Below are 15,000 nucleotides of genomic sequence, written 5' to 3'. Positions count from 1 at the left end.
AAAAAGTGACGTATAACCTGTTTAGCCAGCTCCTTTTTAGAACTGAATCCACTTTATTGGAACAATTTTATTTGCCTACTTAGTACCTATGACAAAAAAACGAATCCGGTTCTGGTGTTGTCAAGTGTTGCATAACCAGACCTATCTCCACACTTAGTTTTAGTGCTATGCCATCGCTGGAGAAAGCTAATGCAGTAACTAATTACTTGGAACAGTAACTACTGTATAATATAATTACTGTTTTGTAAATTACTGGGAAAGTGATAAAATACAGAAATGAGTTACTTTACTGCCCCAACACTGTTCAACTCTACTGACTCCTGTCACAGACTTCCTCCACCCAGCCTTGATGACCCTGCTCCATCTTTACGTATTAAGAATGGGAGTTGAACTCTCTCCTTGAGCCCATGTTAACCCCATCATGTTAATCCCATGTCTCTGTCCCAGGACAACTGCTGGTTGGTTCCTAATGTGGACCAGAGGAACAGCGATAAGGATCTGCATGGTGACGCCTGTGACAACTGCAGAACGTTAGATAACCCCATGCAGTTTGATACTGACAAGGATGGGGTGGGAGATGAATGTGATGACGACATGGATGGAGACGGTAAGTGTGTGTGTGTGTGTGTGTGTGTGTGTGTGTGTGTGTGTGTGTGTGTGTGTGTGTGTGTGTGTGTGTGTGTGTGTGTGTGTGTGTGTGCGTGTGTGTGTGTGCGTGCCTGCGTGCATGTGTGTGTGTGTGTGTGTGTGTGTGTGTGTGTGTGTGTGTGTGGCTAACCATAGCATATCCTTCCTACAGAAACAGAAATTCCATTTACTATACATGTAGGTGTTTTGAGATGCAAGCGTCCGATACCAAGAGTCATGTTAATGCAGTGGTTCCCAAATGGGGTCGCCTGGAAAAAAAAGAAGAAGAAAAAAGAATAAATCACAATTTAAAACTACCGAAGAGGATTAGCGCCACATGTGAAAAAAGTATTTGAGTTCTGAGTTCAAATCAGTATTCTGAGAATAAAGTCAGAATTCTGAAAATTAAGTTATTCTAAGTTTAAAGTGATAATCTTGAAGATTTCAGTTTCATTCTCTTTGGCGACATCTATGGCGATGAGCAGTAATCGCAGGTAACATCCAAATTGTTGCATAATGTCATTAGTCAGTGTTAGAGAATGGAATTTCCATTTTACCCACAACAACTAACTTAGGTTCTATTTGGTTGCTTGTTACATTTGTTATTTAATACATGTTGTGGGAATTTCAAAAACTAACTTCTTTTGGTTTTATTAGTATGGTCGTGTGGTTCTTAAAGACCGTATCAAGCATATTGCCTAGGCTCTCTCACGTGCTCGCCGCAGTTTCCTACTGGACTCCTAGTCGCTGCTTTATGCAGCCTTCTGGCTTTTGAGGCAATATGTGATAATGCTTCAGATAATGAGTCAGAAGACTTCTGAGATTAAAGCCAGAATTCTGAGCTTAATGTCAGAATTTTGAGGAGAAAGAAGAAAATTCCAGCATACTGTTACATGTGATGATATTACCGGTGTGCTGAAATTTGAATGTCTGGAGTCCCTAGATTTTTGTCACGTCAAAGTGGGGTTACAAGCCAAAAAAGGTTGCGGACCACTGTGTTCATGTTAATGAACTAAATACTTAATCATAATTTACTTATATAAATGACTGTAATTAGGTGGGAAAAGTGCAACAACTGTCATTTCCGGATCATGGTTTAACCCAGTGGCTGAACGAGGTTGGGTGGTCATTAGTGTGAGAGATTTAGTAGCTGGGCCATTAATGCTTTTATTGCATCAATTTGAGGTAATAAATTTAGGGACACGTTGTGAAACCAAATGGCCTGTAATGGTGTCAGGACTACGGTGACTGTGAAGGTTATCTAAGCCGTCTGGAGCAGTCTGTCTAGAGACCGTCTGGAGCAGTCTGTCTAGAAACCGTCTGGAGCAGTCTGTCTAGAGACAGTCTGGAGCAGTCTGTCTACTCTAGACAAGCATACAGCCCTCTTGCTCTTTTGGTTTTTCGTGGTTTTCAGTTTGAGCCACAGCAGCGTTTTATCTGTTTAAAACATCCTCCTGGCCTATTTCTTTTCCAGTCCACATCCTCGACCAGTTAGATCATTGCTTTTCAGGGAAAACAGGAGTTTTGTACAGCCCAAGCCTCATAAAAAAATTCAATAAATAATAATACGAATTTTAAACCCCAGTAGAAAATACGTGTTAAAGGTTAAAATGTTCCGAGTACACTTAGATGATTTGCTTGGAACCCTAAGTGTTGTTGCACACATTTTTCTCACATACGCAATTATTAGATTGTCCTTCAAGGACAGTCCTCGTTTGTTCCACTGGAAAGAAAAACGGTTTAAATGTCAAGTGTGTGTGTGTGTGTGTGTGTGTGTGTGTGTGTGTGTGTGTGTGTGTGTGTGTGTGTGTGTGTGTGTGTGTGTGTGTGTGTGTGTGTGTGTGTGTGTGTGTGTGTGTGTGTGTGTGTGTGTGTGTGTGTGTGTGTGTGTGTGTGTGTGTGTGTGTGTGTGCGTACGCAAGCACGCATGCATGTGTGTGTATGTGACTGTGTTTGGTGACCCCTTTTCATTCATTTGGGCAGACTCCAGCCTCTTGATCACTTGGTTATGTCTTTAACTCTAAAGCTGGACCGCTAAGCGCTGGGTCATGTCTGTCTTCTTGCTCTGTCTTCACTCTAAAAGCATTTTTCCATTGCGAGCCTCCACCAGCCAGCCGTTGACTGGAAACTGTCTCACCTTGGTCTTAAACAAACACCGCCACCTGGTGACACATTTAACAGACTGACTCTGGCGAAAATAGGCTGGGCTTCGTCATGCCTCTTTTGCTTTACCATCAACTGCTTCTACACATGGCACAGACATGAAGTGTTTATATCCTCAGGCTTGAAGAATATCCTTGACAACTGCCAGCGAGTACCAAACACAGACCAGAAAGACAGAGACAACGATGGGGTGGGAGACGCCTGTGACAGCTGTCCCGATATGGTCAACCCTAACCAGGTAACAACTGAACTAACCAAGTCCAAAAACATTCCTCTGCAATCATAACTCTTTTCAACGTCTGTTTCTCCACCTGCAGTCTGATAGAGACGATGACCTAGTCGGAGACACTTGTGACGACAACATAGACAGGTAGAGCCCTTTGTAATCACTTGCGGTAAGAACGTTTGTATAAAGTTGTGGCGTTTGCTTTAACTGCTCTCCCTCCTCTTCGTCAGTGATGGAGACGGCCACCAGAACTCGATAGATAACTGTCCCACAGACATCAACTCCTCTCAGCTGGACACCGACAAGGATGGAAAGGTTTGGAACTCTCTGCCTCTCCCTTAATCCTTCATGTTTTTGCTGTAATGGCTGCTGGATTGTAGCTGGATTCAGATGTTTCGCTTGGTCTTGGTAGGGAGATGAATGTGATGACGACGACGACAATGATACCATTCTGGACGATGCTGACAACTGCAGACTAGTTGTCAACCCAGACCAAATGGACGAAGATAGTTAGTATTATTCCCTCTAGTATGTGTGTGTTTGTGTGTGTACAGTGTGCATGTGCTCACCCCTTTATGTATAACCACTGTGGCGTGCTTCCTCAGCTGTGTGTTTGTTTCAGATGACGGTGTCGGGGATGCGTGCGCTGGCGACTTCGACGATGACAAGGTCATCGACCGGATAGACAACTGCCCCGAGAACGCTGAGGTCACCCTGACCGACTTCAGAGCTTATCAGACTGTGGTGCTGGACCCCGAAGGCGATGCTCAGATAGACCCCAACTGGGTCGTCCTCAACCAGGTGACCAATGACATTGTCAGCGTGTCTACGGGTTAGGTAGCCGAGGATGCTTTGTGTCTACGGGTTAGGTAGCCGAGGATGCTTTGTGTCTACGGGTTAGGTAGCCGAGGATGCTTTGTGTCTACGGGTTAGGTAGCCGAGGATGCTTTGTGTCTACGGGTTAGGTAGCCGAGGATGCTTTGTGTCTACGGGTTAGGTAGCCGAGGATGCTTTGTGTCTACGGGTTAGGTAGCCGAGGATGCTTTGTGTCTACGGGTTAGGTAGCCGAGGATGCTTTGTGTCTACGGGTTAGGTAGCCGAGGATGCTTTGTGTCTACGGGTTAGGTAGCCGAGGATGCTTTGGTAATATCTTACACTGTAGCTCTCTCAAATATGACAATCACTTTGCATCTGTCTGGGATGATGTTGACTATGTTGTATAGTGTCCTAACTCTCTTCTGTCCCTTCAGGGCATGGAGATAGTTCAGACCATGAACTCTGACCCCGGCCTAGCTATAGGTACGTACGGAATGACTCTCTTATTTCACCCTGTTAAAACAGTGAGACAACTGTGTGTAATTGTAGCCCAGGTAAAAGTCAAACAGCTGGTCGCACACACCCATAACTCTTTGATTGTGTCTCTTCTCTGATCTGAACATATCTGCAGGCTACACAGCGTTCAGCGGCGTTGACTTTGAGGGGACGTTCCACGTGAACACAGTGACGGACGACGACTATGCCGGCTTCATCTTCGGCTACCAGGACTCTTCCTCCTTCTACGTGGTGATGTGGAAACAGACCGAACAAACCTACTGGCAGGCCGTTCCCTTCAGGGCCGTCGCCGAGCCTGGAATACAGCTTAAGGTGCAGTTCAAGTGTGTGTGTCGTGCGTCTGGGTAGTGTAGAGGTAAAAGCACTCGCCTACATGTACCACTGTGGAGAGTGGAGACCCAGGGGGGTGGAGCAATGACCAGGACAGCAGGCTAAGTACAACTGAGGAATAAATGGGAGAAAATTAAAATAAATAAATGCATAAATAAAAAATAAATAAATTGTGTGTGTGTGTGTTCTGTGTACAACACAATACCCCATCCTGTCACCAACAGCTCTCTTCTCTCTCTTGTCCCGTGTGGCTGTGCTCTTCTCCTGCAGGCAGTGAAGTCTAGGACGGGTCCGGGTGAGTACCTGAGGAACTCCCTGTGGCACACAGGAGACACCACAGACCAGGTCCGTCTGCTGTGGAAGGACCCCAGGAACGTCGGCTGGAAGGACAAGGTATCCTACCGCTGGTACCTCCAGCACAGACCTCAGGTTGGATACATCAGGTACAGACACACACACAAGGTTCCTTTCTACCTAGGAGCTAGGTTGCCTCACAGTGGTGGAAATAATACTAAAACATTGTGCTCAAGTAGAAGTACTGGAATTAAATTTTTAATGCCAGTGTAAAAATATAGTGTTAAGTAAAAATAGATAGTAGCTCATTTAAAATGTACTGAGTTACTTTTTAGAAAAGTGAAAATTGACTAGAGGACATTTGTTCAAATGGCAAATTCAATGTTATGTTTAATGTTAAGCTATTGATGCTTGTGGAGAGCCACAAAAGTTGTACTCTGTAGGCTAATGGATGTGAATGTAGCTAAGTACAATACTTCAGTAAAATGTACTTAAGTACAAGCAAAATTACTGACTTTTAAAAGATACAAGTACACAAAAAAAGCTACTCAATCACAGTTGCTGGTGTAAATGTAGTTATTTGCACCGTTATACACATGCACACACAAACACACACAACTAACACGTTTCAATGTGTGGACCAGGGCCCGCTTCTTCGAGGGCTCCAAACTGGTGGCAGACACTGGTGTGACGATTGACACCAGTATGAGGGGAGGGAGACTGGGCGTGTTCTGCTTCTCTCAGGAAAACATCATCTGGTCCAATCTGAAGTATCGCTGCAATGGTGAGTGTCAACTAACCACATAATATTGATTGCTATCAATTTGACAGGTCCAAAGCATGACAACATGTTGCAATGCTTAGGATAGGAATTACTTTCCCTGTTTAAAGGTATAATATGCAACTTTTATTTAGGGCCCTTCAAATGTATTATACAACCCTTTTTCGTTTTGCCAGACCCAGGAGGGCCGGCCTAGAAGAGCCTCAGGGGCTTACAGACTCGTTTACTCGGCTTACAGACTCGTGAAGGACGATAAATGGATAAAAAAAAATCAATATTGCATTGCTGCATGAGAACAGATGTCTCCCAGAGATTCAAAGAATTGTGCTGCACTGCTGCCACCTAAAGACAGACTTTATCCTTACATTACTAAATTATTATTGTTTTAACTTTTACTTTGCCCTATGACCATCTTCTTTGTTCCAACCTACAGCCAGGTTGTAACACCAGTATACATTTTGGGGTCTTTGGGATTAACCGCCGGAAGTATCGGTTCTGGAGCGTGTACTGCACTGTTTATAATTGTGCATTTATTTTCTGTTCAAGATGTAGACATTGTTACCTCCTGTCTACATTGCACTTCTATTGAATTGAAAATAAATCTAAAATTCAAGATCACAAAGTACATTTATTTGCATTCATTTGATTCCCAATCACGACACACTGGTAAGAATTATTAGTATCGAATTAAAAATGCTTTGAAATGCAAAATAATGGCATTTTAAACATGCGATACAAAGATGCGATTAATCGTGATTAACTATACTTAATCGCAAGATCGTTTGACAGCCCTAATAAATATATATATATATATATACTGTATATATACACACACACATGTGTGCACGCTTATGTTTCCCTTCAATATAGCAGGCATGTCCAAAATCCAGCCCGGGGGCCAATTGTGGCCCGCGGAACAATTGTAAGTGGCCCTCGTCTTGTCTCTCAAAATATACTATTATGTGGCCCTACACACAGTATTGGTTAATCAAGCAAGTTCAATAAGCATTTTTTCCATTCACCTAACGATGACAGCACTATCATACAGTTTGTAGACAAGCACCAAGTGGAACTAATGTTTTCAGGCAGTAAACAAAATCCTTAGAGTACAATTGTATTGTATGTGATTTCTTTTTTTTTCTTTTTTATAACCCGATGCGAGAAGCAACTGGTCCCCCGGTATTTTCACATGATCTAATCTGGCCCACATTCAAAAAAGTTTGGACACCCCTGGTATATAGAAAAAAGTTCAAAACACCCTGCGCTCGCATGTAAAACTTAGAGGAGAAGCTGACAGACAATGCTACTCTGAGTCAGTGCTTCATAAAGTGGGGCCTGGGCACCACGTCCTTGGGGGGGGGGGGGGTTCCTGACTGTCCTTGGTCACTCAGCGCAAGGGGGGGGGGGGGGGCATAGAAGGTGCTAGAGAGTCAAGATTCCAGGGGTGGGTAGGCTTAGTAAGTATTGAGGTTGCATATGGGTGGTGTTTGCGGCGGGGGTGGGTGGGGTCAAGGCTAAAAAAGCACCATGGTCTAAAAGGTTTGCGCTTGTTCAGGAGCACCCTGCTCACACTCACACATCTGGAAGCTGACCAGTTCAACCACTGTCTGATCTGCTGGCCACTGAGCAGCTCCACTGGAGTGGTTGGGGTTAAGGGCCTTGTTCAAGGGCACACACCTCAGTGGTGGTAATGAGGGAGGGGCTGCTTTTCACTTTCGCCGCCCAGATTTATCCTCCTGTTTAGTTCAAAATTGTGAACTATGAACATAAACTATTTCATTTTAAACTGTGTGAACTGAATTTTTAGCTATACTGTAGCTCTTATGTGACCTTGCACAACACTCAGTGGCGGTCTGGGTCCAGCTTAACTAGGCTTGTGTAGTCTTGTTTACATCTTAAAGTCACATTCTTGAGTAGGACTTCTAGATGGACAATGTGCTCTTTTAATTGTTATTATTGCATCATAACTCAAAACATAAGCCTGTTTCCTCAAATGTTTACAATGTAAACAGTTTATGGCATTCAGGTACATCTAAAGCTCTTACAAACTGTAATCAAGAGCTCTGTCAAAGCTAAAATACTATAAAATGTAAAAAAGAAAAAGTTTGTTTATGTTTGACCCTAAAAAAGTTGCATAGTAGGATAATTAATGTTTGAGAGTATGAGTGTAGGTTTCTGAGTTTCTCTCTTTTCTCATTCCCATAGACACTATTCCTGCTGACTACCAGGAGTTCAGCGCCCAGAACAATGACTGAAGTCATCTTTCATGGAGTGAAGCTCTAAATAAGGCCAGAGGGAGCAAGGGGAGAGTAATAACAACAATAAAGGAAAGGAGGGGAGAAGCTCTGTTGAAAGCATGGATCAGGCAAAAGTGAGAGAGGAGAGGTCACCAGTTAAAGGAAAATAGATGAAAGTGGGTGGAAAGTACTGAGGAATAACTTGAAGGAGAAAGCAGCTTTTGGTAAAAGGCTTGTATTTGATCATTATTGTGTGGATAGTCACAGCAAAGCAGGGTCTTGGGAAAGCATAACTTTGGGCATTATATACTATTCCAGTACATTGTATACATGTGTGCAACTTCATCATCGGGTCCTGTGTATGTCTATGCAACTTCACTGGCAATGTTGTGCCTTTCTATGAAGAATATTATATGTGTGATGAAGAAAAAGTTCTGGAGTCAGTTATTTTTGAATGAACGTGTAATAAAATTGTGAGCATTTGGCAAAAAACATTCCATTAATCCTTTCTAATTTCTGAAGTGACAACAGACCACTGTGGTATGAAGGAAAAGCAAAACAGCAGATCCACTACAGGGTGTTCACATGGACGTTTTATTGAAAGAGTACGGACAATGTGAACCAGTTGTACCCAATGAGACAGACACCACACACACTCGTGCCACACCTCTGTGTTCCAGACATACTAAGTGGTCAAATGTTACGGCAGTGTACAGCGTTCACTTACAGTACTTCCTGCCATTCAACTTAAGATTTTCTAGTTTGACATCAAAACTGCTGAGCACCATTTAATTTCTGCATTCATATGACTAATGAAAATGTAGAAACATTTCCAATAAAGAGTGGCCAGACAGAATTTGCAGGTACAAAAAGCATAAATTCATACTAGAATTTTCACAAACCACACAAATGTAGCCAAAATGTACATATAAGTTATTATAAAAACATGTTTATACGTTAGGAATACAATTAGACAACAGAAGAACATATTACTGATTTATTGTTGATGAGCGAGAAACATTAAGTAAAGCACTTACAGTTGACATTGTACAATATACTGTACTTCTATTGTATTCTATACAAAAAAAACTTCAATTACATATCAGGCAATAAAGAGCTGAAAACATTTCTGTAGATTTTGGAGTCAGTAAGTACACTCAACATCCAGTGTTGAATAACCGATACACACTCGTGCCCCCTGATTCCAAGTTAACCCCCATTCTTCACTGATCGGGGCAAAATGCCTCTATAACTTTGTACAGAAAACAGCTGAGTGTCTGTGTGTGCATGCAGATACGTTTTGGGTTATCTTTCTCTCTCTAGTAAATAATCTGAATGAGTCATTCCTTGTTTTCTGAGATCTACCTTTGGCAAACGTTTCTCAACTGTCTGACCGCAGCTCTTCCAGAGAGGCGACACACCTCTAACATTCCTGTTAGGTAAGGCAGGTTGATTTGGAGAGCATTTCCAAACTGCTGTACAACTAACTGGTTTCCCCTAAGAAAAGATGCAGCTCAAAAGGAGCACTGACACAAATGTGATCCTTCTGATCTAACTGGATGCTTCACGGATGTCCAACATTTGAAAAGAGCTTGATCCATTGCATAGAAAACTTCTACAAAAGGGCGCAATATAACAAGCAAAGACACATACAGCTGATATGTGAGCCTGAGAGATGGGTCTTTAAAAACAGAGGCGGGGGCAATTCAGGTTCAATTTACTGTGCACTCCTTCACAAAGTGATTTCTGATTAACTAGAAAAAACACATTGAAAATAAATAAAATTCATTTTGTACCATCATCTAAATTGAAATAAATTTGCCCCAACCCTCTGGTACAATTGTATGGTCCAATGGAACAGAACTAAGATTCCAAACCCTTCCAGGCTGAAGGGCCAGGGAAGCATCCATGGAAAACGGACACACAGGAAGTATATGATGTGAAATATGCAAGCAAGGCTGGAATTATCAATGAATCTACAGGGAAGGGAACTCTCCTCGCGTTTCAATATCAACACCAAACATGCTGCTACTTTACCAACTACACTCCCATGACTCTGTAATGCCAAGCCTGCAGGTAACGTAGTAAAAACTCCAGGAGTCAATGGTAGTAAAAAAAAAAGAGACAACACTTGCCTTCAAGGCATCAATACCTCAACATTATAAAAAAAAAACATGTAAAATAAACACTAGCATATAAACCAAAAGGCAACAGAATCCTCCATGTCGAAAGTTGAGGGTAGTGTAGGGTTGTGTTTCCCCCCTTGTGTTTCAAAGGGGGTGGTGGTCCCATGGCTCAGCTTGAAAGCCCCTGCCTGGCCACATCCCTAGAATCAGATCACCCTGACCCTAGTCTAGTGGTGTGTGTGTGTGTGTGTGTGTGTGTGTGTGTGTGTGTGTGTGTGTGTGTGTGTGTGTGCCCTAGGCCTCAAAGCGCTTGGGGCAGACCATGGGAGCGATGAGGGTCCCCATGTAAAGGAGGAGACAGACCCAGCAGGAGACCATCTTGAGCCAGAACACCGACCAGCTCCCGTCCAACAGCTTCTCGATCTTATGGCCATCATAGCTACAGTGGAAGAGGAGCCCGTGAGACAAAACGGCTACAACCAACCATAAACACACAGTAGAATTTAAGACTCTAGGTTGGAGATGTTATAGAAAGCAATTTGATAAAAATGGGGTTTAAACTGAGATTTAAAAGAATGGACAGATTTAGCTAGCCTTAGCTCCCCCAAGATCGCTTGGTCTCCTAAAGGTCAGTAAAGGGGCTAAACCATGCTGTGATTAAAAGTAATCAGTTAAACCTTAAAGTCATGGCAATTCTAAATCTAACAGGCAGGCAATGCAGGTTGGCTATCATTGGGGTGATGTGCTCTCTACTTCTTTTGACACCAATAATACTGCATCCACCAAGTTGTTCTCCAGGTGCATCAATGTTTTTCATCTGATATATCGAGATGACTGCAGGCTGGATCTCAATGCATCGCACCCTGCTGTGAGTCAACTAACACCACTATCAAATAAATCCATGTAACCCAGTTTACATGCTGAGAAACTACATTACTCTCTTAAAAAAGAGCATCTCCTCATTTTCATTATTCACAATAACTGAAGTATTGCAGGCATGTAAACGTATCCACTGATGCTCAAACATCAGACCACCATCAGAAAGTCCTTTACAGTGAGCGGCACTTACTGGAACCAGTTGGTGATGGTCATCATGACGTAGAGTGAGCCCAGGAAGAAGACAAAATGGAAGAAGGAGTAGCTGTAGATGGTTCCCTCGCTCTCATCATACAGCACGTTCTGGCCTGAACCCGGCTTCTCCTCGTCACAGTCATCTGAAGGACAACATTACATCACATGTCATCATACAGCACGTTCTGGCCTGAGCCCGGCTTCTCCTCGTCACAGTCATCTGAAGGACAACATTACATCACATGTCATCATACAGCACGTTCTGGCCTGAGCCCGGCTTCTCCTCGTCACAGTCATCTGAAGGACAACATTACATCACATGTCATCATACAGCACGTTCTGGCCTGAGCCCGGCTTCTCCTCGTCACAGTCATCTGAAGGACAACATTACATCACATGTCATCATACAGCACGTTCTGGCCTGAGCCCGGCTTCTCCTCGTCACAGTCATCTGAAGGACAACATTACATCACATGTCATCATACAGCACGTTCTGGCCTGAACCCGGCTTCTCCTCGTCACAGTCATCTGAAGGACAACATTACATCACATGTCATCATACAGCACGTTCTGGCCTGAACCCGGCTTCTCCTCGTCACAGTCATCTGAAGGACAACATTACATCACATGTCATCATACAGCACGTTCTGGCCTGAACCCGGCTTCTCCTCGTCACAGTCATCTGAAGGACAACATTACATCACATGTCATCATACAGCACGTTCTGGCCTGAACCCGGCTTCTCCTCGTCACAGTCATCTGAAGGACAACATTACATCACATGTCATCATACAGCACGTTCTGGCCTGAACCCGGCTTCTCCTCGTCACAGTCATCTGAAGGACAACATTACATCACATGTCATCATACAGCACGTTCTGGCCTGAGCCCGGCTTCTCCTCGTCACAGTCATCTGAAGGACAACATCACATCACATGTACGGGATGTTACGCTGACACTCTTGATCAAATGTATCAACTATTGGCTTCAGTTAAGGTTACTGATGTGAGACAGACACAGCTGAGCTGACTGGAATTCGAGAGGCAAGTGGCGAGGAAGCTTGATGTCATTTTGGACTGCCCTTGATATTGAGCTGTTGTATATTGAGGTACCGTCTGGTGTTAGACTGAATGGTGTCCATATGCTACAAGATGTGATGACTTTCTGATGGCTTTTTACAGCGACTGACTGAATACGCATCGCCTGCCTTGGACCCAAAATGTCCTCATTTCCCAAAAGATGACACTGTTTTATCTCTCCAGCAGGGGGCAGTGTGAGCCTTCCCAGAATACCTCTACCCCACTGGCCCAGCTCCCCCTCTGCCATACTAACCTCCTAGTAACAGTGACATCATCTTTGTTTGCTGACCAATGCTTTCTCACCATCCTCGCTCTGGCTGAGGAATAACAATGAGCACAGTCCCTGCATGTGCAACAACTACAGCTGGGAAACATGAACATACACATATGCATCACGGCCTGGAGACGGAGGCAGGGGGAGAAAGAGAGGGGGGGGGGGGGGGAGGAGGAGAATAAGACAGATGGGGAGGGAGAGGGATGTGGTCCTCACCTGTCTCTTCTCCAAAACAGAAGCAGCAGCGAGCTCTCTGCAGGGTAAAAGAAAAGGAGACAGGTTAGCTATCTACTGGAATTCAACATTTGAAACACATGCACGCACATTTGCGTGCACACTCGCGCGCGCGCACACACACACACACTGACACACACACACACACTATCTCTCTCTCTCACACACACCTGCCTAATCGTTTTACTTGGGAGTGCCTGGTCGACATGACTTCAGTCCTGTCTGTTCTGCCCCCCACCTACTTGAACTGAATGTATTTGCCTGTGTGTGTGTGTGTGTGTGTGTGTGTGTGTGTGTGTGTGTTTGTGTGTGTGTGTGTGTGTGTGTGTGCTTTTACCTCAATCTCAGGCTCACTGTTCCTAGACAACCTCAGCGCAGCAGCAGAGCTTCGCCTGGTGGTGGAGGTTAAGCTAGAGAGAGGGTGTGTGTGTGGGGGGGGGGGGGGAGGAAGGGAGAGGAACATTCTGTCAGAAGGTATTTTTTCAGTAGTTTGCAGTTTCTCCATGGAGAGACCACAAGAGACACGATGACTCCACTTGATGGGAAACACATGTGGACAGACGCACAAAGCTATAGTTCTCAAATCGCATGCCCTTTAGTACAGCAACAGCCAACCACACACGGCCTCTCTGGAGTGACAGCCAATCAAAACCGCCCTGTCCCTCTGGATACCTACCGCCTGTCATACGTCATGCGCCTGTCATGGGGGGGGGGGGGGGGGGGGGGGGGGTTGTCACAACCATTACCTAATCTCTCAATTCTGTAAGTAAGTTCATGGGGAGAGGGGGAGAGAAGAGTAGAGAAGAAGAGTAGAGAAGAAGAGACCCTGAACACAAAGAGGATTTATGGTGTACAGTACATCCATCTGAAGTGTGTGTGTGTGTGTGTGTGTGTGTGTGTGTGTGTGTGTGTGTGTGTGTGTGTGTGTGTGTCTGTCTCACCAAGAATAAAGGATGCAGCAAAACAGGATCACGGTTCCCACAGCGGTGACAATCTTCTTGTCGCTCTCTGTCCCGGAGTTGAAGGGAAACACACACACGGTTGTGTTCACGCCGTCCCTCTCCACCACTACACAGGAAGAATGTGAGGGAAGTGACAGAGGGACAGGGAAGTAGAAGGATTGTATAAAGAGGGAAGGAGGGAGGGTGAAATGGAGAGAAGGAATAGCTTAAAATGAGCTCAAAAGCATAATACGCTTAGAGTTAATCTATGTTAAGTGCTAGTGTGTGACGAGCATTATGAAATGTAAGAAGGCTAATCTTTCAGTAATACAAATATAAAACGTTTTATTATATGGTTTTATTAGATTTGAAAAATGGAATATCTGTAACTCAATATACCTATTTCATCCACGGTTTATTTTGAGATCAATTTCAAGTCAGCAACCATAGATTAATCCACTGCATAGTGACTGTTAGTTGTACTGTACATAGTCCCCCACTGCCCACCACCACCACCAAAACAAACGTAGCTGCCAGACTTGAACTTAGCCACATGCCTTTTAAAATGACTTACTGTCACTTTACAGCTTCCACATTCTCAATGTGTATATAGTGTTTGCACAAGTGTTAGCATGGAACATCCAATCTAATTGGGTATGGATGTTTTTGGTGGTTATGTTACCATCGCTTAACGCAGTGGTTCCCAAAGTGGGGGTCGGGACCCCCAGGGGGGTCGCAGGACACCACTGGATGGGTCGCGAGATGATTTCCAGAATGTGTGAAATTGGCCTAAAGAATATGTGAGCTACAAAATGTGTGAAATACAATTTAAATACTATTAAAAAGAGCACATTTTAACCATAATTGTTTGTTTTGTTTACGAAATGCAGACCAACGTTTGTATGCTTCAACCACCTCCGGGGATAGTGGGGGTCACAAGCCTCTGGCACCGTTATTTTGGGGGGTCAGGGGCTGAAAAATTTGGGAACCCTTGACTTAACGTATATGCCCAGGATCGCCACCACAATAAACAGTAAAGGGGCTAAACCATGCTGTGATTAAAAGTAATCAGTTAAACCTTAAAGTCATGGCAATTCTAAATCTAACAGGCAGGCAATGCAGGTTGGCTATCATTGGGGTGATGTGCTCTCTACTTTTGTGTGAGTCAGACCTCTTGTCCATACTCACTTTCTTTAGGCTTGCTGGAGAAGGCTGAGAAGGTGAGGTACATGACGTACACGCTGATGACTCCTGGCTGCAGAAGGCCTGATGTGGGCTGCACTGC

At 44.1% G+C, this 15,000-nt stretch overlaps 2 protein-coding genes across 2 annotated transcripts in view; one reads left to right on the top strand and one right to left on the bottom strand.

Moving 5' to 3' along the window:
- thbs4a (thrombospondin 4a) overlaps positions 1-8,487 on the top strand; it is a gene marked incomplete at its 5' end in the record, with an annotated part of 14,256 nt that extends 5,769 nt beyond the window's left edge. The window contains 11 exons of the mRNA XM_083645335.1: positions 448-607; positions 2,910-3,028; positions 3,108-3,160; positions 3,247-3,331; positions 3,429-3,525; positions 3,639-3,817; positions 4,267-4,315; positions 4,464-4,660; positions 4,949-5,121; positions 5,617-5,756; positions 7,959-8,487. Coding sequence (XP_083501461.1) covers positions 448-607; positions 2,910-3,028; positions 3,108-3,160; positions 3,247-3,331; positions 3,429-3,525; positions 3,639-3,817; positions 4,267-4,315; positions 4,464-4,660; positions 4,949-5,121; positions 5,617-5,756; positions 7,959-8,008 — 1,302 coding nt within the window. The 3' untranslated portion in view covers positions 8,009-8,487. The remainder of the gene's footprint in view (positions 1-447; positions 608-2,909; positions 3,029-3,107; positions 3,161-3,246; positions 3,332-3,428; positions 3,526-3,638; positions 3,818-4,266; positions 4,316-4,463; positions 4,661-4,948; positions 5,122-5,616; positions 5,757-7,958) is intronic.
- Positions 8,488-8,607: 120 nt separating this feature from the next.
- serinc5 (serine incorporator 5) overlaps positions 8,608-15,000 on the bottom strand; it is a 32,530-nt gene continuing 26,137 nt past the window's right edge. The window contains exons 7-12 of the mRNA XM_083645032.1: positions 14,904-14,996; positions 13,716-13,842; positions 13,112-13,184; positions 12,757-12,793; positions 11,186-11,330; positions 8,608-10,555 (exon numbers count right to left, since the gene is read on the bottom strand). Of these exons, the coding sequence (XP_083501158.1) occupies positions 10,411-10,555; positions 11,186-11,330; positions 12,757-12,793; positions 13,112-13,184; positions 13,716-13,842; positions 14,904-14,996 (620 nt within the window). The 3' untranslated portion in view covers positions 8,608-10,410. The remainder of the gene's footprint in view (positions 10,556-11,185; positions 11,331-12,756; positions 12,794-13,111; positions 13,185-13,715; positions 13,843-14,903; positions 14,997-15,000) is intronic.

Source organism: Poromitra crassiceps, assembly GCF_964638095.1.
Source record: "Poromitra crassiceps genome assembly, chromosome: 10".
Classification (NCBI taxonomy): Eukaryota; Metazoa; Chordata; class Actinopteri; order Beryciformes; family Melamphaidae; genus Poromitra; species Poromitra crassiceps.
The sequence above is the reverse complement of the archived record's forward strand: the minus strand, read 5'-3'. Positions and strand labels throughout refer to the sequence as shown.